General features: G+C 41.8%; 1 protein-coding gene across 2 annotated transcripts in view; it reads left to right on the top strand.

Annotated features, from left to right (window-relative positions):
- Positions 1–26,116, top strand: part of LOC126547967 (uncharacterized) — a 239,429-nt gene that overhangs the window by 170,756 nt on the left and 42,557 nt on the right. For both annotated transcript variants that reach the window (XM_055063336.2, XM_055063337.2), the window contains exons 25-29: positions 1,053–1,147; positions 16,185–16,251; positions 17,828–17,873; positions 18,929–19,092; positions 22,324–22,525. In XM_055063336.2, the coding sequence (XP_054919311.1) occupies positions 1,053–1,147; positions 16,185–16,251; positions 17,828–17,873; positions 18,929–19,092; positions 22,324–22,525 (574 nt within the window). The remainder of the gene's footprint in view (positions 1–1,052; positions 1,148–16,184; positions 16,252–17,827; positions 17,874–18,928; positions 19,093–22,323; positions 22,526–26,116) is intronic.

Below are 26,116 nucleotides of genomic sequence, written 5' to 3'. Positions count from 1 at the left end.
GTGCCATGGAATAATGGGGCCGGGAGAATGCGGGCAGTTCAAGCTATTCACATAACTAAGATTTGTAGCTTGTGTACACTGTGAATATGCAATAAGCAAACCACGTTGTGAGAACACTTTGCGAAGTTGAGGAAAAATTTCTCTTTTAAGTGTTGTCAATATAGAGAAAATAAAATAAAACAGTTACATGTTTTTTAAACAGCCTTGAGGCTTCATTGAATTATATGCATTTGCAATGCACTATTTGTTTTTCTTTTTCACCACAAATGCATGTTTATATCTGTTCTAAACGATGATCAGAACATTACGTGTAGTATGCTTAATTTAAATGTTATACAGAGGACGAAATTCTTCATCGCGAATTCAACCTGCCACAGATGCACAGTGCCTGCGGAATTGTGATACTTGCGGTATTGAGTTTTGGCTGCAGCAACTAGGTCCCAGTATGTGTGAAATGCAAAAACACTCATGCACTTAGATGAAATGTATGTTAAAGAACATCTCAAATTCAGTCTGGAGCCTTCCATTACTGCATCCCTCATATTCACAGAGTAGGTTTCGGACATAAAGGTTCAAACAATTATTTTGTCTTGCATTCTATGAACTGCAAGGAACCATGAGCCTAAGGATTCTGTTTGCTAGCCGACGGATAAGCACAGCAGGCAGACTTCTCCACACACCTGCAACATCTAGTTTGTACTGAAAGCGCAAACATCGGGAGCATTGTTTCAGATAGTAAAAAGAAGGCCTGCTGTTGTCGCATATCGTGTCTTGTTCTTGTGGAGCACAGGCCTTGAACATACACAGTGTAGAGTCTACCTTTTGAATAATTAATGGTGTTTCATGTATTGAATGTGCCATGATTTCAGTATAAAAGCATTTGCAACCACATGCTTTTGTATGATTATTGCTTATTGATAGTCAACTTTGTATTCGGCATCACGTCAAAGTATTTGCTGGTATACTGGTAGTCCAATTGTATTCAAATGAACAGAAACTTTGTGTCAGTATAGACATATGTTCATTTTTTTTCTTTTGGATACATTTTGCAGAAACTCGTGTGGCATCATTGCTCAGTGACCAACTCGGTGACCAACTCAGTGACCAGTCTAAGGAATCGTCCCAAGCTGAAGAGATTCCAATCAAGGTGTTTGCCCTTCAGTGTGCATGTACCATGAGTCGCGAGTAATAAGAGTACAGATTAGCCCATTTGTAAGTGGGGGCAAGGAATCGGAAATTATGTTTCACACTATAGGCACTTTTCTGCAAAGAAGACTTATTATTAGAGCCTGTGTTGTACCCTGCGTCGCTCCCTGTTTTTTTGCGCTTCACTTGCAGTATGCCGTACCAACAAGGCTGAATTTCTATTCTTCTCTAGTTTATTATCACAGCAACATTAGTGATATGAAACTATCTTCTACTGCAACTGCCTTTCCATTACTGATTGGACTGCTAAAAGTGGGCTAGGCTGCAGTTGCTTATTGCTTACTAACAAGTTTGACATGTGGTTTATCTTAGCTTGCATGGTGTTCTTCTGTGCTTCTTAATAAGTTCTAAAAGTCTTTGAAGGCCTTAAATTTTCATTGTTGTGAAGGATGATACAAAAAATGTATTTAATTTTAATTTAATTTCACTCTTATTTGAATATTAATCTTAGTAGTCATAATGATGAATAATATGCTCGGTAGCAGTACTTATCCACACATTTTGCAACAGTGAAGCTACTAAATAGAAATAAAGGATATGCGAAATTCCGCAAGTGTGCTTTGCCACATATATTGTTTAACCCACACAAGATGGCGGCCGCCGCCGTAGAAGTGGAAATAAAGCAGGAACACATGAGCTGGCACCACTATCCTTTCCACCATCTTTTCATTACTACATCCTTGCTTTTTGCAAGCCTACCTTGGTTCTGTGGTGATGTGAACTGGAGGTCGGCCATCTTGTGTAGGCCAACCAAATTGTAGTGTGAAAAAGCCAATTTCCAGTAGATTCTACTATTTTTATTTGGTCGCAAAGGAGAATGTGTGGACAGTTCCGAGAAATTTAGTGTGGAATTCTTTATTCACTTGTATTGGCAGAGTACTGGCAAATTTCAGCAATGTTGACAGAAATTTGTGAAAAGTGATATATCTTTCATTTATTTTTAGCTACACCTCATGAAAGACTATGAACATGAGAAAGAACACAGGGTGTCTACCAACCGGGAAAACCAGGAATTCTCAGGGAATTTGAATAGTCCGGAAATACTCTAGGAAAAATCAGGGAATTGTGCTTTTATCAGGGAAAATTAGCTGTAGCTTTATTGAAAGAGAATGAAAGTCGGGTTAATGCTGGCTCCAGTAACAGAGGAATTGCAACGAATCGTCATTGACGCCGTGTCATCGGCACGAGGTATTGCCAGAGTAGTTAACGTCCGATTTTTCGAACATGCCCGATAATTCGCACGGCTTTGCTGCGCCACCACGTACTCCATATAGTCAATGTATACCCTGACTGCAGGTCTGAAATGGCATTAATCAAAGCCACCACCGCCGCCATTTTGATTATCTGAGATCTGCTTGCAGCCGTAGCCACCATCGCGGCAACGTTAGGCCCAGCTGCTTCTACGTTCGCTATTAAGCCTTTTGCCGGGCGGTGCTGCGTTTTTCATTTAAAGAATTCGTCGCTGTCAGCAATGGCACCGACTCCACCTTTGTAATCCTCGCGATTGGCTTCGAAACTCGCAGAGCACAACGCGTTGCGTAATACCAGGCTCCGAAAGCTAGCTTTGCCTTAGTACAGAAGTGTTACGCGGCGAAGGATAACAAGCGTGGGAAGGGGCAATTGTCACGGGAAACAGTATGTATTCCTTAATTATACACGCGTACACCCCCGTCTCCTGTCAGTTTTTTCAGACATGCCTGTGGCAATTTTAGCCCTTAAGGACATGCATTAATTTTTTTCGGACTTCCCGATTTTTCGGATGTTTTTGCGGCCCCTAGGGAGTCCGAAAAATCGGACGTTGACTGTACAACTGACCAAGAGGATACTTCAAAAGATCCATGGGGTGAACGCGTAGCAGGAGGAGGATGGGAACAGAAAGGACCGACGCACTGAGGAATTAGCGGGAAAGGAAGCGTGCCGCCGCCTCTTTGAAGGAGCTCGAGCTCAAATAACAAAGTGTTGGCTCACGCCAAGATGCAGGTGTCCCTCATTCAAACCAAAATAAACTCTATAAAGCAGTGAAACCCAACACTGAGATGTTGTGTACAGGCTGAGAGTATGTCAGGACAGCTGAGGTTGACTTTCGAGCGAGAATCTTAGTTGTGACGAAGTTCAGGCCTCAGCTTGCTATCAGTTGACAGAAATAGCTCATATTCTACTTATGTATGCATCTCCTTTTCATTCCTATTTGAAAATGTTCGACTGAATTTAGAATGGGTCTTACCATTTTTTTTTTTACTGTGCATTTTACTAACACCTTCCCACTGTTTTTTTTTTAATAAAATAGATTTTGCTCCTTATTATTCAAACTGGATTAGATCATTTTTTTGTTTCAACATGCTTACTAGAGAGTGACAGCACTGAGCAACATGGTGTCAGCCTGTCTTGACATAAAGCAAACTTCTGGCTCATTCAGGGAATTTTACAAGGGTGCTCAGGGAAAACCTGGAGAACTCAGGGAATTAGGAAATGTCAGCTTTGTAGACACCCTGAGAACAGTACACACTAATTATTTGATGAGCTCAGTTCCATTATCTTTAATTAGCTGTCTGAGGTCCTGTGTAACTTGTAAATTAAAACGACCCTTGGTTCTTGGTGCATCTGTTTACATACCTGCCAGCTTTTATGATTTTATTGTAGAATGTCCATTTTTAGACCTTGTTTGCAATTTACGGCAATAATTTTATTATTTTTTCTTAGCATCCAGTTCAGTGTAAAACTGATTTCAGGCGAATACAGTAAAACCCCGTTGATATGTTTTTCGAGGGATCGTGAAAAAAGAAGAAAGGAACACCTGAGAAAACGTAACCGTGAGGAAAGCTGCAAATCACCACGACCACGGTGTTAGAAGTACAGGTGGAACGACGGAGCGCTGCCGCCGTGCACTCGCTGCGTTGAACTTCGGTACCTCCGCTCCATCACGCCACCAGATGGCAGGAACGGTCGCGGGGCCGACTAATTGGGCGAGCCGGCTCCTGTTGCGCATTTTTGGACGAGCGGTCCCCATCAAATCGAAGCGGTTGGTGCCGCGTTGCGCCCTTTTTTCATTCTTTTTGTGCGACGACAAGCTGTGCTATTCGTGTGAGCAAGCCGTGAAATTGGTATTAGTGTTGCGAAAGGTTTAGAGTTCTATTCTAACAAAGGTACACCGGGCCTTGAATATGTCAAAGGCGCCGTCGATTTCACATTGCGAATTAACAACCTTTTTGATGCCATGAATCGCAGACACACTAAGGAAGGTCTTAGATTAGGCGGAAAGGACCTTGAAGTGCTGGAATCCTCTCTACAGTGGCTTAATGATTGGGAGGAAGAGGTCAAGGCAGGACGAATTCACCCTCAAAATTTTCTCTCACAAACTACAGCTGAGGGCTTGCGAGTGACTATTCTGTCGACAATTCAGCTCTCAAACTACTTGTTAAAGAAATGTGATTTCAAATATGTGTTAACTGAAAAGTTTAACCAAGACGTTCTGGAAAAGTTTCTTGGTGTCATACGCCAAGCTGGGGGGCAAAATGAACATCCCTGCTTGCCGACGTTTTTTCAATTATACAGCATGCTATCCATTTACAGTCTCGTAAAGCCACCCAAGTACGGAAATTGCCAGTTACTGCCCAGTGAAGAGCCATGTCTCCTTAGCTTGTCTGATTTGACGTCAGCTTTTGAGGAGGATGTGCCCAGTCAATCACGGCTGGATGAGCTGAAGCGTAGGCTTGACGGATTCGTGCAAAATGGCATTATTTGACTCTGTACCTGCATCAGACGGCATCGCCGACTGCATAATTTACTATCTATGTGGGTTTCTGCCCAGGAGAGTCCTAAAAAACACAAATTGTTCACTGTGCAAGCTTGGATTGACTGCAACAGGTGATCTGTCAAGAGGTGAAGCAGCTCTTGTAGTTTTGAAAACAAGAGGAGGACTGACGCACCCAAACGCTGCCCCATTTCATCTTTTGAAAGAAACTGAAAGAAAATTTCAGAAGCACGCTGGCGATAAGCAAGTGTATGACTTAACTATTGACTTTGTGTTAGATAATTACAACCTGTCATTTCTGTGTCAGGAACATAAAGTAGACGTCATGGCACAAGCTCTTCACTACTATGTAGGAGTGCGGATGCGGCAATATTGCAAGCAACTCAAAAAGAATGAGAGCAACAAATCTCAAAAGTTGAAGTCATAGTTTTTGTTTTTCGTTTGTGTTTTCAATACTACTCATATTTTTCACGTGTGTTTTCATACTACTCCCTTCGCTAAAATTCACCGCTTTAAGTGCAACAAGCTAGCGTTAACAAAGGTTGTATTCATCACACACGTTTTATGCGTAATCAATGACCGCTAATTGCTTCGAATGTCCGAGACAGCAATCGACAGTACGTTTTGCTGCTGTAATATTGCGGCTAATACGTTATTTTTGTCTAACTAGGTAAACATTACTTTGGCAAACAAAACTAACTTCTGTCATATTTCAACGCGACTTATTCACTGCCATATGCCTAAATGCACGATTTCACATTTCCGAATGCGAAGACATCCCCCTGTCGCGAACATTCGAGGTGGTGAATTGACATATTGAACTGATATCTATGGCTGTATCACCAAAATCTCGTATTTGTTCGCCGTATTTAACTTTTTGCGCTCGTCATACCGTGAAGGCTGAGTTCTTTTATTTGTTTCGAGCGGTGTTCGCGGCCCCGAAGCGACCATGCATGACACCTCGCATCGGCCACGAGTACTGTGGCGCCATCTCGGGCCTTCTGCACAAGACGCGGACCGAAGTTCCCCCTTTCCGGAGGCGCCGTTCGTCCACCTAAAATACTTCTAACACCGTGACCACGACAATCTCAGAAACAGCTCTTAATGGCTGCGAGTACAGTTATTAGGTGTCTCGGCGCTCGTACTGTGACCGGGGACGGTTGCGTGTGTGCGTGTCTAATTGCGTACAATGTTCTGTGACAGTGGTCCATTTCAACTCTTGATATGCTTCACTGCAATTTTTTGAGCATGCTTTACAGCATAACATGGCTTTATTGCGGTGAAGCCGACTAAAGAGAACCGGTAATTATGCAACACATATAAGACCCTGATCTGGCCCAGTGTGCCTGGTTCCCGGTAGGTTTTAATCGATGCACATTTCTTCGTGTGCTTTTCCAACTGCTCTGTGTACATTTTCTGCACACACAGAGCGCCTCGAGCCAGTCGCATGACAGTTTTGCGTGTATTCGTGGACTTCTTTCACGCTTGGAAAAACGCTTTTATGTAGCACTTATCGAGCAACAGAAAACTGTATCGGGAGGTTTTCATGTCGCTCTACAATTTTCTTATTGACACTTTTTGTCTAATTATAATATTTGAGAAGTTGATTAACTAATAAAGACTAATTATGTAGTTAGGCAGAAGGCAAAACATTATCTGAGTATCTCCAAACGACAGCAAACAACATTACCTTGGTTCTGTCCAGCTACGTGGTATTTGCATATTATTAAATCTTGGTGCATGAGAGTTGGGACACCCTGTAATACTTGTGCAGCGTCAGGCTACTGCAACTTTGGTTGTAATGTATCAGTTGCTCGTTGCAGCATACCAGTCACTTGTTGCAATGTAATGGCTGGCTGCACAGCTAAATTTATGTGATCGCCATGTTCATACGCAACGCAAGATGCAGCAACATTACAGAATGGGGATGTATCAAAGGGGAATATAATATATGGAATTAGGTCGGGACCGCGAAAACTCGACGTAGTGGCCAGGAAAATGCAACAGCAAGGAACATATCAACGGGGTTCCACGGATAGTCACCCACTGATTTTTCTGCCTATTGGGCTGAATTCTCAAAACTTTTTCTTCATAAGTGCTTTTTGCCATTAGCCAGCCACATCTGCTAATATATGTCCTTCACCACAGTTGACTGGCATCTACTCTTAACAGTTATAGAACAAAATTCAGGCCCTTGATTTTTCGTACTCATTCGATTATTCGGACCTACCTACAGCAGCGTCGCCCACTCTACAGAACTGCATAACACCAAATGAAAGTTCAGGCACTATTACAGGACTTGTTCATGAATGAACCTCTTGAATATTTTCATGTCTTTGCCCCAGATCATGGCCTTCCTACGAAACAGTCTGCTAATTTAATGTCTGCAGTAATAAAACAATTTTCAGTACATTTCACTAAATATTGCTATTTGCGGGATTCAACTGTACCACTTTATAAATAAGATTGGCAGGCCCTGCATTTCTTAAGAATCCTTGAACTAGCAACAGCTTTGACATAATCGTCCACAAAGTACTCTGAGACACATTAGCATTCCACATAGTACTGCCATGGCTAGGTCAGCTAGTATGCCCCCCAAATAAAGGGGAATTGCGTCACGAGCGCCCATTTCTCCCCTGGTGCTTGGTAGGCCAAACTCCTTGAAGAAAAAAAGAATGAAGCCATGGCAGCGGTTTTGTTGATGCGTGAGGGGGAACCGCCATTCCACTTTCAGTCTGCTATGCGCTTGATGAGCACACCAGCTTTCTCTGCAGGTGCCAGCGGAAACCAACACTGCTTACATTACAGGGTGTCTACCAACCGGGAAAACCTGGAATTCTCAGGGATATTGAATGGTCTGGAAATACTCAGGGAAAACTCGGGGAATTTTCGCTTCTATCAGGGAAAATTTGCTGGAATTTTATCGAAAGGGAACGAAGGTTGCGATAACGCTAGCTGGCTCGAGTAAAACAGAGAGGAATCGTAACGAATCGTCGTTGACGCGGTGTCGACGGCTGGAGGAGTTGCCATTGTACAGTCAACGACCGACTTCCGGACGTCCGACGAGAACGTCTGAAATTTTGGACGCAAGAACCTTTCGCTGTCCGATTGTCCGGACTTTTTGCTGTGACCGCAGGTCCGAAACGGCATTTGTAAAAGCCACCACCTTCGGTTTTGAGTATCTCGCCGCCTCGAACCGGCGCTCTCACGCAGATCTGCTGGCAGCCGTAGCCATCACCGCAGAAACGCCAGGCATAGCTGCTTCGACGCTCGCTATTAAGTTTCTTGCCGTTTGGTGCCACGTTTTTTATTGAAAGGATTCGCCCCTGTCAGCAATGGCACCGACTCCGCCTTTCTTGTCCTGGCGATTGGCTTCGGAGCTCGGAAAGCATGGCGCGTTGCATAATGTTGGGTCCCGAAAGTCAGCTTTGCCTCAGTACAGAAATGTTACGCTGTGAAGCATAACAAGCGTAGGAAGGGGCAATTGTCTCGGGACGCAGTATGTATTCCTTAATTATACACGCGTGCACCCGCCATCTCCTGTCACAGTACGAGCACCGATATGCCTAAGTGTACTGGCAGAGCTTTTTCGCATGTGTCTGTGGCGATTTCGAGCCCTCAAAATCAGTAAAAGACATGCATTCATTTTTTTTTTGTCATCCTCCCTTTTTTGAAATGCCCCGTTTTCGGACGTTTTCGCGGCCCCTAGGGAGTGCGAAAAATCGGACGTTGACTGTACAACTAACCAAGAGGATGCTTCAAATGGTCTGTGGGGCAAACTTGCGGTGGAAGGACAACGAGAACAGAAAGGACCTACACATTTAGGAATGAAGGGGAAAGGAAGCGTGCCGCCACTTCTTTGGAGCTTGAGCTCAAAAAAAAAAAAAAAAGAAAGAAACAGTGTTGGCTGACAATGAGATGCAGGTGTCCCTCATCCAAACCAAAACAAAATCTTTGAATCAGTGAAATACAACATCGAGGCATTGTGCAGGGGCTGAGAATATGTCAGGACAGTTGAAGTTGGCTTAATTACCAGCTGTTGAGAAAGAATCTCATTTGTGACAAAGTTCGGGCCTCAAACCAATGAGTTTGCTATCAGTCGATAGAAATAGTTCATAATCGAAAATGTTTTATTCAGTATGCATCTCCTTCTTATTCGTATTTGAGAATGTTCAACTCGATTTGCAGTGGGTTTTACCATTCTTTTCGAAGGTATTTTATTCACTGTGCAGTTTACTAACCCCTTCCTTCCGTTTTCATTTTTGAATAAAATAAGCGCTACTCCTTACTATTTAAACTGGATTAAGTCATTTTTATTTTTTAACATGCTTACTGGGGAGTGATAGCGTCTTGACGTAAAACAAAGTTCTGTTTGACTCGGGGAATCTTGCAAAGGCACTCAGGGAAAACCTGGAAAACTCAGGGAATTTGGAACTGTCAACTTGGTAGACACCCTGCATTAATTTTTTCAGATTGTTTTCCTCTTTCAGATCTTGTTTTCAAAATCCTTTGCCTTCTAATTTTCTTTTCTTACAACATATATGCAACACATCTGTGTGGAACCTTATCTTTTTCTGCTCAATATGCGCAAGCCAGCATGCCATGCCACACTGCTATATTGCTTTGCCAAAACAAAAGTACGCAGACAAACTTGGTTTACTCACTTTTTTTATTTGCAACCTATTGCACAGCAAGGCATTCAGTACACAACACTATAATGTAGAGCTGAGTATCTCGGTAGTCAGTACGAATGGGTGCATTCTGTACTACGATCATACATAAGTAAGACTGCTTCCTACAATTTCTCCTAGACAGAAAATTGCTACAGAGGCCATGTTTGTTTGCTGTGCACAACACAACTCTACCAAAGCAATTTTTGTCACAACAGTTATTTGTGAATAATAGAAATATCAAAAGAAGCAGATCCACATTTTTCATATACCAGTAACAAAAACTTCCTTTTTTATTCCATACGACGGGTATATTTGAGAGCTTACGGACCGAGCCTCGGTTAGCGCCGCCTCACCGACTACCGATGAGTGGGAGTGGGAAGATCGAATGACCAGATTTCACGAAATTACACACCATAGATTGCAGAGGCGTACATTCCCGCCTCCGCACCCAAAATTAAGCAAAAACCAGTCTGTAGAATGGCGGCAGTTACAGACCAGATCCTATCCAAGTCCAGCTGTTATGCACCTAATATACCCAGATTTATACCCAACGGACAAGTGCAGACATTGCAACTCTAGAGCCACACTGGAGCATATCCTATGGGAATGTACGGCTGTAATCCAGGGTAACGGTGATGCAGCCTCAAACAGCGACAGCCTCCGCGCGCGCTGGGAGTCTGCGTTGCTCAGCTCGGAGCTACAGCACCAACTCTGGGCCGTCCAGCGAGCCGAGGAAGCTGCCAAGGGCCAACAACTCTTGGCTGAAACCTAGGCGGGGTCCAGGCCCACCCCACCAAATCGCAGGGCACTGAATAAAGTTATTTGAATGAATGAATGAACGGGTATACTTGCTAGTCCAAACAACATGCTATACCTATTCAATTTCCTGCATAGCTCTCCTTACGCTAATGTGCCAATAAATATCCAGCAAATTATATTGAAAATGTCTATTGTATGTTTTCATAGGTGGTTTTGTTTCGCAATACAACATGTAAGACCACTAGAGCTTCATTCATATTTGTTACATTGTGAACAAGGTATCTATACGAAATTCCTCGCGAGCATATTGCAGATGTTTCTTAAAATTTGTAATGCACTTCGCTTGCTCTATCTTCATCTGTAGGCATAAATGGCAGTTGCAAGACAGTAACAACAAATAGCGCTAAGTTTTTTGTTGAGAAACAGTAAATGCAGGAAAAGCATGTGTCAATTGGTGGTTGATTGTCAGTAGAGGTTGGGCAACGACAAAATGATGCACAAAGGTATTATTGAACATGTAGGTTCGAGACACGGAGAAATATTTTCTAAAAGAAACGCAAGTCGGCTGCATTCAATGCATTAGGCCAACCTGCTCAGAACAATTCTCTTTTGAATGGTTCCCCTTGCGCATCAACATTGAATCTACATTACACACTTTCTTTAACAAAGCCTATAGGCTCAGTTTTGTGTGACTTGTTTGAAGCATAGGACAGGTGTTAGAGCTATGTTACGAGTTTCATCATTGGCTGGGGGTCATCCATCATGAGAATTTCAGTGTTGGCACAATAAGGAGGCGAAAGCATTTCAACTTTTATAGAACCCTCGTTTCTGGCACAGCATCTTTCCTTTGTTTATTAAGATTATTCGTGAATTTGCCAAAAGGAGACTCTTTTCCCTCCCACTTTTACCATATTAATGAAAACATTGAAGTCAAGAGTTCAGAGCAACATCTGTAGTTGCACAACTTTTCTGTAGTAAGCACGAGAAGATTCTAGCTTCACAAGATCCATGCATGGTAGCTGTGCAATAATCTTTGGAGAGGAGTGTGCACGTGGGCAAGCAATGACTGCAGAAAGAATAGGTTGCACGGTGTTTCTGCAAATATTGAAATATGCCAAAATATTTTCTAAAGAAAGCCTAATCAGGAAACTGCCCTAAGAGCTATCGGAACTACAAAAATAATAAAATATCAGTAAGAAAACTTTTCTTAATTTTCAAGCTTTTGGAGCTTTCTTTTTGCAGCGAGTTTTCTCTCGCACTGTTTTTTGAGATCCAGATTGATGTCATTTATGCACAGCATAAGCCATGTATAGCAGAACTACTGCAGCAGGTCTATGCGACAATTATTAGAGCAAAATATTTCTCACAGTACACTACTGTTTAGCTTATCTTTCAGTACAGTGAAGACACCACACAACTGCACGACCACACCAGCGTGCTTCGCAAAACATTTCTCCATGTTCTTCTCTTCCTCTTGCGATAATGGAGTGTCACCTGGCACTACAAGAGTTGGTAGAACTCTGGGCTCACATGATACATCGACTTCTCTAGTGCTTTCCTTGTGGTAATCTTTCGGCAGCTCTTTAACTTTGCTGACTTGCTATACCTTTGTGTATCATCTCTCAGTCGGTTGATGACGCTTGTGGTCTCTGGTGAGTATATTTTCCGCTTTTGGCCTCACTGCAGCAGTGTAGAACCTGTAAAGACAGATACATCATCAGAACATCTTGTCAGGCTAGTTGGCAAATTTGCACTGAAGTTGCGTGTTGTGTCAAAGAACACTACACAACACAGGACAAGCGCAGCTCCATGTCTATGCTTAAATGTCATGTTCCACTGTAAAGCGAATTCCAGTGGCAACACATGCATGCCATATGACATCGCTTCACATTTATGGAAACATGACATGAAAAGCCCATTCATTACCAAATTTCTAGTGCACATGAGAAAAAACAAAACTGTTTTCATAACATAGTACTTTTAATCCATGCAGGTTCAACCAGCATATCATTATATGCTGGGTACCTGGCCATAGAGGTATTGAGGGAAATGTTCTAGCAGACCAAATGGCCAGATCAATTACATCGCAAGCTACTCTTACCGCTGCGGTCCCTGCTACTGATCTGAAGCCTCTCTTACGAAGAAAACTACGGAACCACTGGCAACGCCTGTGGGACGCGGAAACAAATAATAAGCTCCACGTGATAAAACCACAGTTAGGATTCTGGCCCTCTGTAGCAAAATCACGCCGAACAGATGTCCTATTCTGTCGTCTCAGAATAGGACACACGTTTGGCACCCATAATTTTCTACTCACAGGAAGTGACCCTCCAACCTGTGGTAGATGCGGGGAGAGGCTTACCGTCCTCCACGTCCTCCTGGAGTGCCGGAAAGCCGAAGCGGAGAGAAAGAAACATTTTCCTCTTGCATACCGGTACTACATTCCTCTTCACCCGGCTATGTTTCTTGGCAGAGAACCCCTTTTTAATATCAAGGCAGTCCTCAATTTCTTAAATGATGTTGTCCTACATATTATAAGCCCATTACATTCGTAGAGCATCCTCGTTCCAGAGGATGCCTCTGCGATAATTGTGTTGCATAGCACATGCCTCCAGACCCTTGCGTTTCAAGGGCTCTAAGGAGGCAGTAGTGCTCTAGCCAATCTTATAACCCTATATATTTTTACACATCGTATCATTCTTTTAAATGCATCTTAATGTTCATAGCACACATCATACGCCATCGCCATAATCTTAATATACAGATTTTACGTACTTTAGAGCGCCTACTTTTTAAGGCCCCTTTACAGCCACATCGCCTCAACTTCATAGAAATCATCAAGTATATTGCGAACCCATTACCATGGACATGGCGCTCTTTGGCCATACTTGGTCCTTGCGCCATTAAAAATCAAACATTCATTCAATCCATGCAGGTTAGTTTTGATTATACTATTTGTTAGCAGTATTTCAAGTGGGAATACGACCCCAAAATTTAATAAACGAAGTTGCAAGTTTTAGTGCTGCTGCATATTTATGTAACATAGCTGGCTGAGAATACTAGGCGTCAGCTTTTATAGCTAGTTTTCTTGATCAATTAATGTTTTGATTAATCTTGTTAAGGATTGGGCAACTCCACGTTTTATTTACTTTGGCTTGATTTTTCTGCAACACACCCATAAGAACAAAACCAAACTATTCAAAGACCCTGGCAAAACTAACTTCCAATAGTTTAAAGCTGCTGGGCAACTGAGCATTGGAATTTTCGCTCCGAAGAATTTCTGCTATAAAGCGGCAAACCAAGCTTAGGGAGAAGACTGCAGCGCGCGGCAAGAACTGGCTTCGCCGGGTCATATGCTGTAGCGCGAACCGAGGCACAACATTTTATGAACGTGAATTCGCTCATTGTCAGCAAAAACAGTTCAGCTTTTTAGTTTAGCCTATAATGGGGAACATCGCGCACCGCAGACGAGCAAGTGATAACGAGCAACTGACAAGCACGTGGTTTCTTGGTGCACGCAGAGCAAATTTCGCTGCGTAACGTCACAGGGCACCCGATGCCGTAGCAAACGATGAGGAAAAGGCAGCACTGGCCATGCTCATGACACTTGTGCCATCCTCTGTCAAGTAATTTTTGTACAAAAATAATGTTCAGAAACACAGATTGGCAACCACTAATAACTTGTTTTCCTTAGCTTCATCGATCAGGGACCGCTCTTGATCTGGAAGTACCTTCATTATCTAGAAGCACCGGGCATACAGTGTTAAAAAAATTAAAAGCACGCAAGATACATGACGATTATTGTTTGGGGACAGGATAAAGCCTAAAGGGGGCACACATTTTTTAGAGTGCATATCGTAGCCTATACCGGTTGTATAGGGGCCTCAACATTGTGCTCAAGCTGGCAAACACTTTGACTAGCCCCCTTCCTAAACCAAAAGACTATCAACTGAGAGCGAAAGCTCAAAGCTTTGTTTACAATATCACTTGGGCCAGCTGTCCAGAAACTTACATTGGGGAAACAAAAAATCTAAAGGAATGAATTGGGAAACACAAGAACGAGATCATGACCATCTCTTGAATGTGAGGTGCCACTGCTGAACATTCTGAAGATGCCAACCACAAAAATTCTTTCCATGAAACTGAAATCCTAGACAGAAATGAACCCCTGAAAAAGGCTATTAGTACTAGAGTAATTGTATATTCAGAACATGGCAGAGAACATAAACCTCTTGAAGGGCAACCTTCCCACTGTATATGTCCCTGGCCTATGCACCACCACGAAAAGGAGAAAAAAGGACTCCATGGCACAACAGTAGCCTCCAATCTCCAGTTCTAACAGTACCACACCCTGGTCCATGCACTTTTCTTTGGCCCCCTTTATTGGTCAAGGACACAAAGAAAGTTGCCATCCCTAGTGAAACCCCCCCATCCACCTCCTTCCCCCTATTATGAAAGACTTTCAAAAAGCTTCTCCACAAGAACCACTTCTCTCTCTCTCTCTCTCTCTCTAAAAGCTGCAACCCTGTACCATTTGTCATTAACCCCTAAGAAAGGAGCAGAGTTGGTTCCGAGATGTCGAGTTTTAGTAAATTCACTGCAGGAGACTTCCGTCACTTCGGCTCTGGTTAATTCGATTTTTTTTCATTACTTCAATCTCGACCAAAGGTGCCGTCCAGCACCCATAGATTTCTGTGGGACCAAGGTTTCGTTATCTCGATCCTGAAATTAACCTTGACTGGATCATTCAAACTTGGCTGGTCATTATATTTTTCTACTTTGAACCCATAGAAAGTGGGTGTGCGTTTTGGGGGCATATTGCAATTGGGACAAATACTGCCAAATGAATCAGTGATGTGTTTTGGTATTTTTTTCTCCCTATTGTTTAATTCGACAAATTTCGTCGGTCCCTTCTGGGTCGAATTAACAAAGTTGACTGTATTTGATTGGAAACACTCGTAAATAGATATTGGGTATTAAGATACCTAGTTCTTACCAAAATTGTGGGCAGCATCATGAGTGTTCTTTCCAATAGTGGAAAGCATTCCTCTATCATTTGTGTGGCACATGCTATCCCTGTCTTGAAGCATAAGTTTCAGCTTGCTTATTGTTTCAGACATCACAACTAAACCACTGGGTGAGGAAAGCCAGCTTGAAAAATGTCATATGAACTGTATTGAGAAAGTGTGCATATGTAAGGGCAGCCTTCAGTCACTGATCTGAAGAAAATTGGGGCTCTGCACAGGAAAATGATGGGAAAGCAGTGGAGGAAGTCATCCGCTGGAATATCAGAGACACGCATGTATACATATACGTGTGTATATACCAATTCTCATTGAAGAACATGGCAATACTGCTGTAAATATTTGCAAAAATGTGTTTGCCTGTTAACTGCTCCAAAAAGCTTGATTTCCTTCTCCAAAGTGATACTTTGGCTGCTTCAGAAAATTGTCCAAAATGCTTTGTATCAATTGCATCACTGAAGTTGCAAATTTCTTAAAGATTCTGCTAGTGCAGTCCTCACTTCATAATTCTAGCTTTTAAAGCAGATGCACACAAGTAATATGAAATGAATGTGAGTAAGGAGGCATAAGGCACTCTTTAGTGTTTAAAAGCAAATGGGACACTTCTGCTTCTTTTGCTTGATGAGTACATACATACGTGCAGTTATTTACAAGCACCCTAAACACCTGAGCATTCATGATGTTGGTACTCTTTTGCCCCATAAGCATGTACTTGCATGTCATGGTAGATTTGTTCAACTGCTTTCTTGCATGCACTTTTGAATGGTGCAGGTTGAACAGAAGTCATCACTAGTCAACAGCTATATTTCAACATTTGAGAGCAGTAGCACTTTTCCAGGTAAGAATCACTGGGCCTAATAGTCGTAAAAAAATTTTTGTTGATAATAAATATTATAAATCTGTAAACTTTGAAAGAGTGTTTTCATGCATTTTCTACTGTACATTGCTTCAAAGGCAGTTGTGGAAATTAGTTAATCGGTGGTGTACAAATAAATGATTGAAATGATTGAGATGTTAATTGAAGTAATTCAGGTTAGCTGACAAAATATCACATAAGGGCTCAGGTCTACTTTTTTTCTATGAGTGAGAAGCTTGGTTTTTAAGTATTGTGCATTAGAAAAAGAAAGGAGGTAGTGGTTGTAGCTTGGTTCCAAGTATAGTGCCAGATGCATATTTTAAGTGAAAAGTACAAGCAAGAAAATGCATTATTTAAATGCCGATATAGCACTCTGACCCTTCAAAATTCATTCACATTGGATCTTGTTTTAAATTAATGCTAAAAGTGAGGACTTGCTTAGGCTAGTGTGGTACATTATCCTTTTTTTTGTATGTTTCTTTGCTAAAGTTGAACCCATCCATTTCTCTATTCGTGACAGCCAAGCTGTGGAAGCAGGGGCATTGTTCTATTGATGTTGTATTTCTGTCTTCCAACTGACTTAGATCTCATTTTGTGCAAGAAACAGTTCCAAAAACTGTCAGATAATCTTCTTTTTTTTTTTAAAGTGCAGTGGGATTTTCTTCTTTCCAAATAAGCGACAACTTACTAGCCTTGCAAAAACGCTCGTATACTTAGATTAGGTGCACATTAAAGAACCCCAGGCGGTCAAAATTAATCCAGAGTCCCCCACTAAAGCGTGCTTGTAATCACATCGCACTTTTGGCACGTAAAAAGCCAAGAATAAGAAATGTTTACTTATTAATTAGCCTTGTCCAATCACTGCCACTACATTTTATATCACAATGAAGTACTTGTAGAAATTTGAATGATGTATCAATGCTCGTATTCCACTTTTGCATTATTTTCAGGCATGCTGAACCCCTGCTCTTGAGAAGAGTAATGTATTTGCTACTTCCAAAGTGAAATCTGCTAATCTAGCTTGACAATGTTTTTCTTCAGTGCATGTTTTTAAATATTTCGGTTGTATTCATATTTTGGGTGCAGTTTCACTTTTGTATTTGCCCTTCCCATGATACAAATCTTGTAACCCTTAGCCTAATTGTGCAAACTTTGCACCGCGCATGGTGTGCTGTGTGAGAATGTATGAGTGAGTAACATAGCAGAATTATTAAGCAAGGGAATATAATGTACACTGCCATGTAATGTACAGTTACCCACCATAGTGGCTCGGTCGCCATGGCATTGCGCTGAGGGTGAAATGAAGAAACACCTGTGTCTGTTTGTTTCCGTGTGTCCAAAAATGTCCATGTCTGTTTGTGCAGTCTTTATTTTTAAAGAAATAATTGTCAGTGCAACCATTGCACTTTAGTGGAAATCAGTATGGTATAATTTTGAGTTATTTTTCATTTAAATGTTGTTACTAGCACACAGTGCAACAATTAAAAAATGAAAATTTAAGAAAATGTTTCATTGTTGAGTTTGAAAACATTTTACACTTCATTTATTCTTACTCTAGAGATCCAGGAGGACTCAACTCATTTAAAGCTCAATGCCAGTAAACGGTAAGCACAGGGTGTACCAGCTTATAGCTGGTATTTCTTCTTACAGTATTCTACAGCGCAGCGTGGTTGTGTTTTTTGTTTTTGTTTCTTTCTTAATTTAGAGCAGCTGTTGTAGAGAAATCTGTGCTCCATGTTCCAGAGTTCATGTATTGTCAGTGATAAGTCAAGAATGCAGGCACGTCTCCTCCTAAAGAAAAGCATAAACTGCCCACCCTTCATCTCCTCACACTTTAAGAAGTATTTTCCTTGCAAATGCCGCCAGCACAAAAAGGAACTGCCCTGGTTATTCTGTAATAATAAGTATGCCACAGTCATGCACCACACACACAAATGGGCAAAATAGCTGTCGTGGGTATGATATGGAAACGCTCCCCCTTCCCTCTTTTGCATCCTTGTGCATTGTGCTGCTGCTTAATTGAGATTAAGTTCAGCTCGACATAGGAATACAGGCACAAGACGAAACAGTGTGCGCCGTTCCTTCTTGTCTCTGTTCCCATATTGCTCTACACTTCACAGTTCAATATGACTGGGCAACAAGTTCACATTGCCACCCTGATTGTGTGGGTGTGTTTTGTGGCTGAAAAGATGCACCACAAAGAGCCGAATGGCCTGGTTGGTCCCTTCGCAGATGTGGGTGTCACTTGCATCTGATCAACAAAAAAGCTCTACAAGCAGTGCGAGGAGCTTCACTGCAAGAAAGACGAAAAACACCTAAGACAAAGGCAGGGACATGGATGCAAGGGATGAGGGAGGAGAGGAAGACTAGGTTGGATTTGCTGGGGGATCTGTGCACATTTCATTCGGGAGGCATCTTCTGCTGAATGACCAGTCACCAACACTAGAGTGTTGTAGATTGACTGTTACATTATGATGACAGCTACTATAAAACTCATAATTTTTTCAGTGGTATTGCTGTTGCACCATAATATGAAACTGCATTATAGAAAAGCATGGTTCTTGCCAACGCTTGTCTTGCTTTCTTTTGTTCTGTTTATTTTTGCTTTCTGCAAGTATGTATGGATCATAACCATGAAGTAAATGCAATATGCATTTAGGTTCTTGGAAAAGCGGCAGCAAAAGTTGCAGGATCGACGCAAGAATGTGCAGCAATTGCTCGAGTGGCAGAGGAAGCTCAATGCACAGGAGGCAAGTGTACGTGCCCTTGAGCGCAGAGCCCTTGCTAGGCTTAGGGGACGTGGTGCGAAGACTCCACTGCAGAGTGAGTGCTGGCACTTATGCTATTGATGCAGAGAGCAATGAGAGCATTCGTAAAAAGGTTTAATTACTGGGCTAGGTCTGATGACAGGGGACAGTTTAGTGCAACAAGGTATTAACACAAGGAACCTAAGGGGCATGTGTCCACATCATTCTTTGTGTTTGTTCCTCATTGCTCTAACTCAAAAATACTCCCCTATTTGTCTGCAAAAATCAGTTTGATTATCAGTAGTAAAAATATAATGCAAGAATGATTTGTCTGAGTTTGTTGCACCAATAAAAATTCACTATAAATCGAAGTTGACTTTAATGATTTTGTAGCATGGTTGCGTGTTGATTCAGGAATCAGGCAACTACATTAGAGGCAGTGCACAAACATCTAAATTAATATGGACGAGCTCAGCCTTAGGCAGGGAAACAGCACAAATTGTGTTAACAAGCTCATCTCATCTCATACTGTTTCAAGGAGTTAACAAAATACGAGAATCTGGTACTAGGTAAAAGAGTGCTAATCGTGGCTCAAGAAAAAGGCTGTAATAGCCTGACAGTAAAATTTGGATGAAATCAAGGGTTTGACAAAATATTGTCTGGCAAGGGAAGTTCATATCAGAAGAAAATGTGCACTCGCCAATAAAGGAATAAAATATTGACCTTTTGGCGCCCATGCAGTGCTTTGATTGCAAAACTGAAATGCACAGCAGTGACAATTTGGTGGAATGATCACAAGAACGAAATTCGCAACCGCGATCATATAATAGTGTGGTAGCTGTGCATTTCGTTCATGTTATCAAGACACCTGTATGGGTGTCGAAACATTGACATATGTTTTATTTCTTCATTGGCGAGTGTCCTTTTCTTCTGCTGCTAAAATTGAATGACTGCCTTGAAACATCTGAAATAGTATTTTCTTTTTCTTTGGTGCCAAAGGAGGTTCTGCCAAATATTGGAATAGAATTTAGTTCTCTTGAACTTCATGTACTTCGATGTTATCAAGCAGCTGATTGAGACCTTGGAGCCACATATTACTCTGTTGCCACTCGTACTGAACTTGGTCGTACTGTGTGTCTGCGCTTAAGTTGTGTATGCGTGACATAAGTTGTGCATGCGAAAGCAATTGTACAGATACCTGAAGCACTTTCACACCGTCTCGATTGGCACCGTCATGTTGTCACAGCACCAATGCGCGTGAGCAGCCAGCAAGTGGAGGATTAGATGGTCTCCAGTGATTCGCAGTGCGTTTGGCTGCAAAAGTGACGAAGCCAAAGCCAAGTGGATGCACCGTCACACTCCACTCAAACTGCTGTGCTGGACCCAGGGCAGTGTTCTGGCTTCCGCTGCTGGCACGAGCATTGTGCACACACACATTAGCTGTGCAGCTGTGTGCATACTACACCGTGGTGCATAAACTGGTATGAACACAAAATAGAGTAAAGATAAATCTAAATTTTCGAACCTTTTCTGCTGGCACTGATAAATGCTGATGGTTTTCCTTCGGTCTCGTCTTGTGCACCGTCGAGGTGCAATGTCTGCAACATTGCTGGCAGCGCTCCTGTTCATGGAAGTGTTCTGAGTTGCCTTCAGCACAATGCTAAACCTTGTTATTACTTTCATTGTTTAGCCTTCAAGCGAAGCTAAGAATTTTCTAAATATTGATGTAGATCTTTAAAAAAAATCACCTGTGGCAGTTAGCACAATCTCCCCAACTTTATATGGACTACTTGTAAAGGCAGAAATTAATTGCTCAACAAATTATGTATAATCAGATAATTAATGTATCTAATTTTAATTTCATCAATGTCCTCAAGGTGGGCACATTGTAAGTTTAGAATTAAAGCTAAGCTATGCTTATTGGTCAGTTTTCTGAGCCTAGCACCAGTTCTGACGTAGCTCAGAAATAAAATGCATTAGCATGCCACCTATATTCACAAAATGACTTCCTTATGCACTGCAGAACAACGCTCTGTGAATTGCAAATGTGTATTGCTGTGTGCATTTCATGGGTTGGGAAAGAACATCGCAATACTGTTACTAGTCTAAAGGACTTTTGATAAACGGACACAACTTGAATACTGCTGGTCTTCAATTCTCAGCATGATCAAGCAACAGCTATATCAGCCCAAATGCAACAAAATAAAAAAAAGTTGCAGTTTCGCCCAAAAGGCAAAGCATTGACTGCGATAGCAAATTAGTGGACAACTATAAAAAGTAAGGATAGTAATTTTATTGGCCATATAAGGTTGTAAACATAGGCATACTAACCAAATTAACAAACATGTTGTCACACGCATACAGGCAAACATGAGCACATCTCACTCGATGACCATGGAAACTCGCTGTCAAAATGCTGGAGTGAGGAAGCACGGCAGCAGCAGCGTGCAAATTAACCTTCGTGTTACTTCTCCCATCAACACTAAGCTGTGAGAACACAGTGCACGGCGGACTCTGTCCCTGTCGCTGATGGCTTTCAAGATACAGAGGCCCGGGCAGGCGCGCGCGGCTGCCTGGGTCGCCCGGATTAGAATGCCCCCCTCCCTACTATCCCCCCGGAGCCTTGCGCATGACGGAAGATAGTGCGCTTCCTCTCCACTTTCCTTCTTGGGTGCACAAGATTGAGCTGCGATCACCGGCTAACCGTTACATGCTTTCACTTACACACACAGCATACAGCACGCGGTGACAATTTTATTGCCCTTGGACTTTATACAGAACTTAACGGCGACAGTGACGGCAGAAGTGTGCCTGGAGTGTCCGAATAATTGTTATTGTAATGAAAGTAAACTTTATAAATTATCGAAAATTACAATTTGGCATGCAAGTTGTGTTCACTTCATGTAATCCAGCTAAAAAGGCAGAATTTCACTCTCTGTGACAGGCATTTTTTTGTTAATCTATGTAGCCTAAAGACCATACCCTATGTGTGTGCATGCATGTTGTCTGATTGTTTATACAGGCCAGAACTCATAGTGATGCCTGGACCATACATGAGCATTCAGTGCATAGCCACAGTGAAGATTACCTTGCCTCTAATTTCGTTCAAGCTGTGAGGTGCTTTAGCTATTATCTGCAGCTGCAGTGGCAAATGTTTATGTGGCTCGGAACTCTTACTGAAAACTTAGGACTCAAAACTTATCTTTGAAATCTTTAAAATGAAGTTTTTGATGAAACAGTATGCAAAAAGCTCGAGCATTCGTAGTCTTATTTTTCGTTATTTTGCATGCTTCAATGTTTTTTAAAGGCAAATCGGACACACCTGTCATAGCAGCTCCATCTCAAGCAGAGATGGCAACTTCCAGATCTAGAAGTGGTGGAGAAGTAAAAAGTTCAACATATCCTGAAGATTCCTCAATAGAGGAAGAAGTGTCTGAAGAAGTGGATATTAAGGCCGCGCCAACAACAGAATCCATACAGGAAGAGGCAGCTGGGACAGAACCAACAAGGTAAGAAAACTGAGTGTGAAGTTGGAATTTATTCATGTTTTTAGTGTATCTGTATGTATCACAGTATACACGGTGATCATCTTTAAGTTTTGTGGTATTTTTAAAATTAGCCTGTTGCAGATAACGTAATTCTAGTCCTCGAGCTGGCTTATTCAGAGAGGTGGACATCACTTGCACGTGAAATCGAAACACATATTCAAGTAATTAACAAACATACACTAATTAATTTTTGAATGAGTTACCTTAACGCGCATATTCCAATTTAGTAATTGTAGCTGGTGAGCTTGCAAGGCATATTTACTTGAATAACTTCCAGAATGACACCAATTCGGAGATATGCGCCATCAAACTCGCCCTAAAAATGCACTGTTGTTTCACTTACGTTATTAACAAAATGCTCTTTTGTGCACTGAAGCACAAAAGTGACTGGAACACCCATGTAAAAGTAACTGAACCAATGTCCCACACTACGGGAAATATCTCGAAGCTGATGTCATCCTAGGAATTCATTTCAAGTGGAAATGTCTTACAAGCTCACTAGTTCTCACTAGTTGCAATTCGTAAATTGCAATATGTGCCATAAAGTAATTAATAAAGAAGCTAATTAGATAATCTTTTAATTAGTTGAATATGTGTTTCGATTGCTCGTGCTAGTAATTTCTGCCTCTTCGAACTATCCAGCTCAAGGACAAGAATTATGCCATCTGCCACAGGCAATTTTTAAACATTCCGTAAAACTTAAAAGTGATCACCCTGTATACAGAGTTTGTCTGGAAAGTAATGAGACTGCCTGCCATGCCGCGCTTCAGTCGCCAGTAGCAATCTCAGAGGCGGGATTTGTGGTGTGGGTTCTAAGCTAAGCGACACACCAAGCGGCAGTCATGTCCAAGCTCTGACGCAGTGAGGATCTGAAGTGGCGAAAAATTTGTTTCCGAGTTTTTGTCACGGCAGAAAACATCAAAAATGGAACGTTCGCTGGAACAGCGGTACGTGATTAAATTTTGCTTTCACGTGCTTAAGCCTTGGTTAAGGAGGCCTTGCCTTGGTTAAGGAGGCTTACAAAGACAACGCCCTGTCAAGGGCCCAGGTTTTCCAGTGGTTGAATGAGTTCAAGAATAGGCGAGAGACCATTGAAGACATGGAGCAATCTGGACGCCACTTCAACGAGTGGTATGGACAAAAATGTGGCCAAAGTGAAATATCTCTTTGACTATGACCGTTGTTTGAGCATCAGATTAATCACCGAAGATGTCAACATGTGCAAAACAATGATTCACAAAATTATTTCTGTAAATTTGAACATGCAGAAGGTTTTTTTGAGATTGGCGGCAAAGGTGTTGAGTAATGAACAAAACAACGACGAGTTAATGTTTTCTGTGAGATGTTGGTCCACGTAGAAAGTGAACGGCACTTAAATTTAGACAGAGTAATAACAGGCAACGAATCATGGGTGTTCCAGAATGACCCCGAAACCAAGTGCCAAAGTTAGGAGTGGCACACCACAAACTCCCCGCATCCCAAGAAAGCGAAAATGTTGAAGTCCAAGGTGAAGACAATGTTCATTGTCTTTTTTGAGGAGCGTGGGGTGGTCCACAAGGAATTTGTACCTCTGGGACGAACCGTCATCGCTGTGTTCTACAAAGAAGTCCTTGAGCACTTTCACAGAGCTGTCAAATGGAAATAACTGGCGATTGCCAATCACTGGAAGCTTCACCATGACAATGCTACAGCCCACACCGCCTTCGTTGTGACTGCCTATGTAGCCCGGATAGGGGTTTGCAACCTTGCTGCAGCCACTGTACAGCCCCGATGTGAGCCTGGCAGACTTTTTCCTGTTCCCAAAGCTCAAGAGAAGCCTGAAAGGTCACTGTTTTGACAATGTTCCCACCATCCAACGGGCTGTCACAGAGTCTGTGAAAGAGGTTATGGCAGCTGACTTCCAGGGAGTCCTTGCAGCGTGGGAATCGCGTTGGCAGTGGTGTATTGATGCCAAAGGAGACTATTTTGGAGAATTTTAATATGAACCAATCAGATCAATACTTTTTACCAGACCCAGTCTCATTACTTTACGGACAGACCCTGTATAACATTGTTAATGGTCACAGAGTTGCAACTGCTTGCCCATACTTCAAGAAAGTTAAGCTTACCCATGTCGCATTCTTGGACAACAGTGTCATCTGCTCAATCATCAGTTGTGTTTTCATTACTGAGGAGGTGGGTTGATTGAAATGGCTATGCAGGAGAAAAAATTGTGGTTTTTCTACACACACACTCATCTGCATCAAAATTTTGGTCAATAATTCACTTGCATTGTTCATTCTAAGGCTCTTAAAAAAAAAATAGGCTAGTGTCTTTTGTTACACCTTCGCTTTTGTTCAGCATGTTGCCCACTATCTTGGGCACTTATCAAGAGGTCTTCTAAACTTTGCCTTTCTGTACATATCAGTTATTTCCTGCTCGAGGATTATTAAAAACATGCAGGTTAGTCAATAAACTTACCGCAGTGCCACGTTCTTTGCTAAAACTCTATTGGTCCATATAGCTGATATTAGTTTGTCATGGGTGTTCCCGCATTGGGCTATATGACGAGCATTATTGCACTCCTTTGTGCAGTGAGCTTCATTTAATACACTTGTGAAACACTGACTGGGCTTGTTACATTCAATGTGATTCACCAGAATCAGCCACAATACCAATTTTTTATTTCTCAATATAATTGTAAAATACCCTCATTACTTGCTTATGATCGTGGGTGGAACTTCCTAGAAATTCTATATTTCATAAATGAGCGGGAAGTGTAAAGAGAGCTGAGGAATTAGCAGACTTTTTCTGAAATGCTTATCTATTACCACAATTGTTGCTTATGAAGGATGCAGTGGTTACACAGTTGCTGTATTTATAGCGCCATTGTCACAGAAAGTTCTGCCTTAGTACATTAATGTGTGTTGTACACAATCATCCACTGTTAGTAAAAGATCTCATAAGTATTTCAACACTAATGTCATCATATAAAAGTGATAGTTGTCATCTACTTAAAACTTGCATAAAGTTACTAGGAAACCAATACAAGTTCATCAAAAAAGAAAGAATTGCAGTTGGGAAAATAAATGCATCTGGGTCCACAAAGTGCACCCAGCACAACTGCCTATTTGGGGCTGTCATTAGGTGGCACGGTGAGGGCAAATTAATTGATGGGGCTCATTTGTCCACATAAGCTGACTTTTTTTTTTTTTGCAAAATGTTGGTTATATTCGCTTAAATACTAATGGAATGTTTCCTCTAAACAACAAATTGCTGTGTACATGACCAGCATAACAGTACAGTACTGCTGCTTAAATGGAACACCATCCTCATGGTTGGTTGGTTTTGTATTCACACAGTGCTCAAGCTTTGTCACTCAATAAATGGAACTGCTGATAAACAGAACCAATTTCATTGGTCCCTTGAGGTTCCATTTAGATAAAGGCCACTGTACCTCCATAAGCCACATTAAAAAGACAATAAAGTGCAGAATAGCTTTCATAATGCTCCTTTTGCTCTGTTTTAAGTTATCTATACATTCAAAAGGCAGTTCCTTGCTGTGAAAGAAAA

Source organism: Dermacentor andersoni, chromosome 1 (genome assembly GCF_023375885.2).
Source record: "Dermacentor andersoni chromosome 1, qqDerAnde1_hic_scaffold, whole genome shotgun sequence".
Classification (NCBI taxonomy): Eukaryota; Metazoa; Arthropoda; class Arachnida; order Ixodida; family Ixodidae; genus Dermacentor; species Dermacentor andersoni.
The sequence above is the reverse complement of the archived record's forward strand: the minus strand, read 5'-3'. Positions and strand labels throughout refer to the sequence as shown.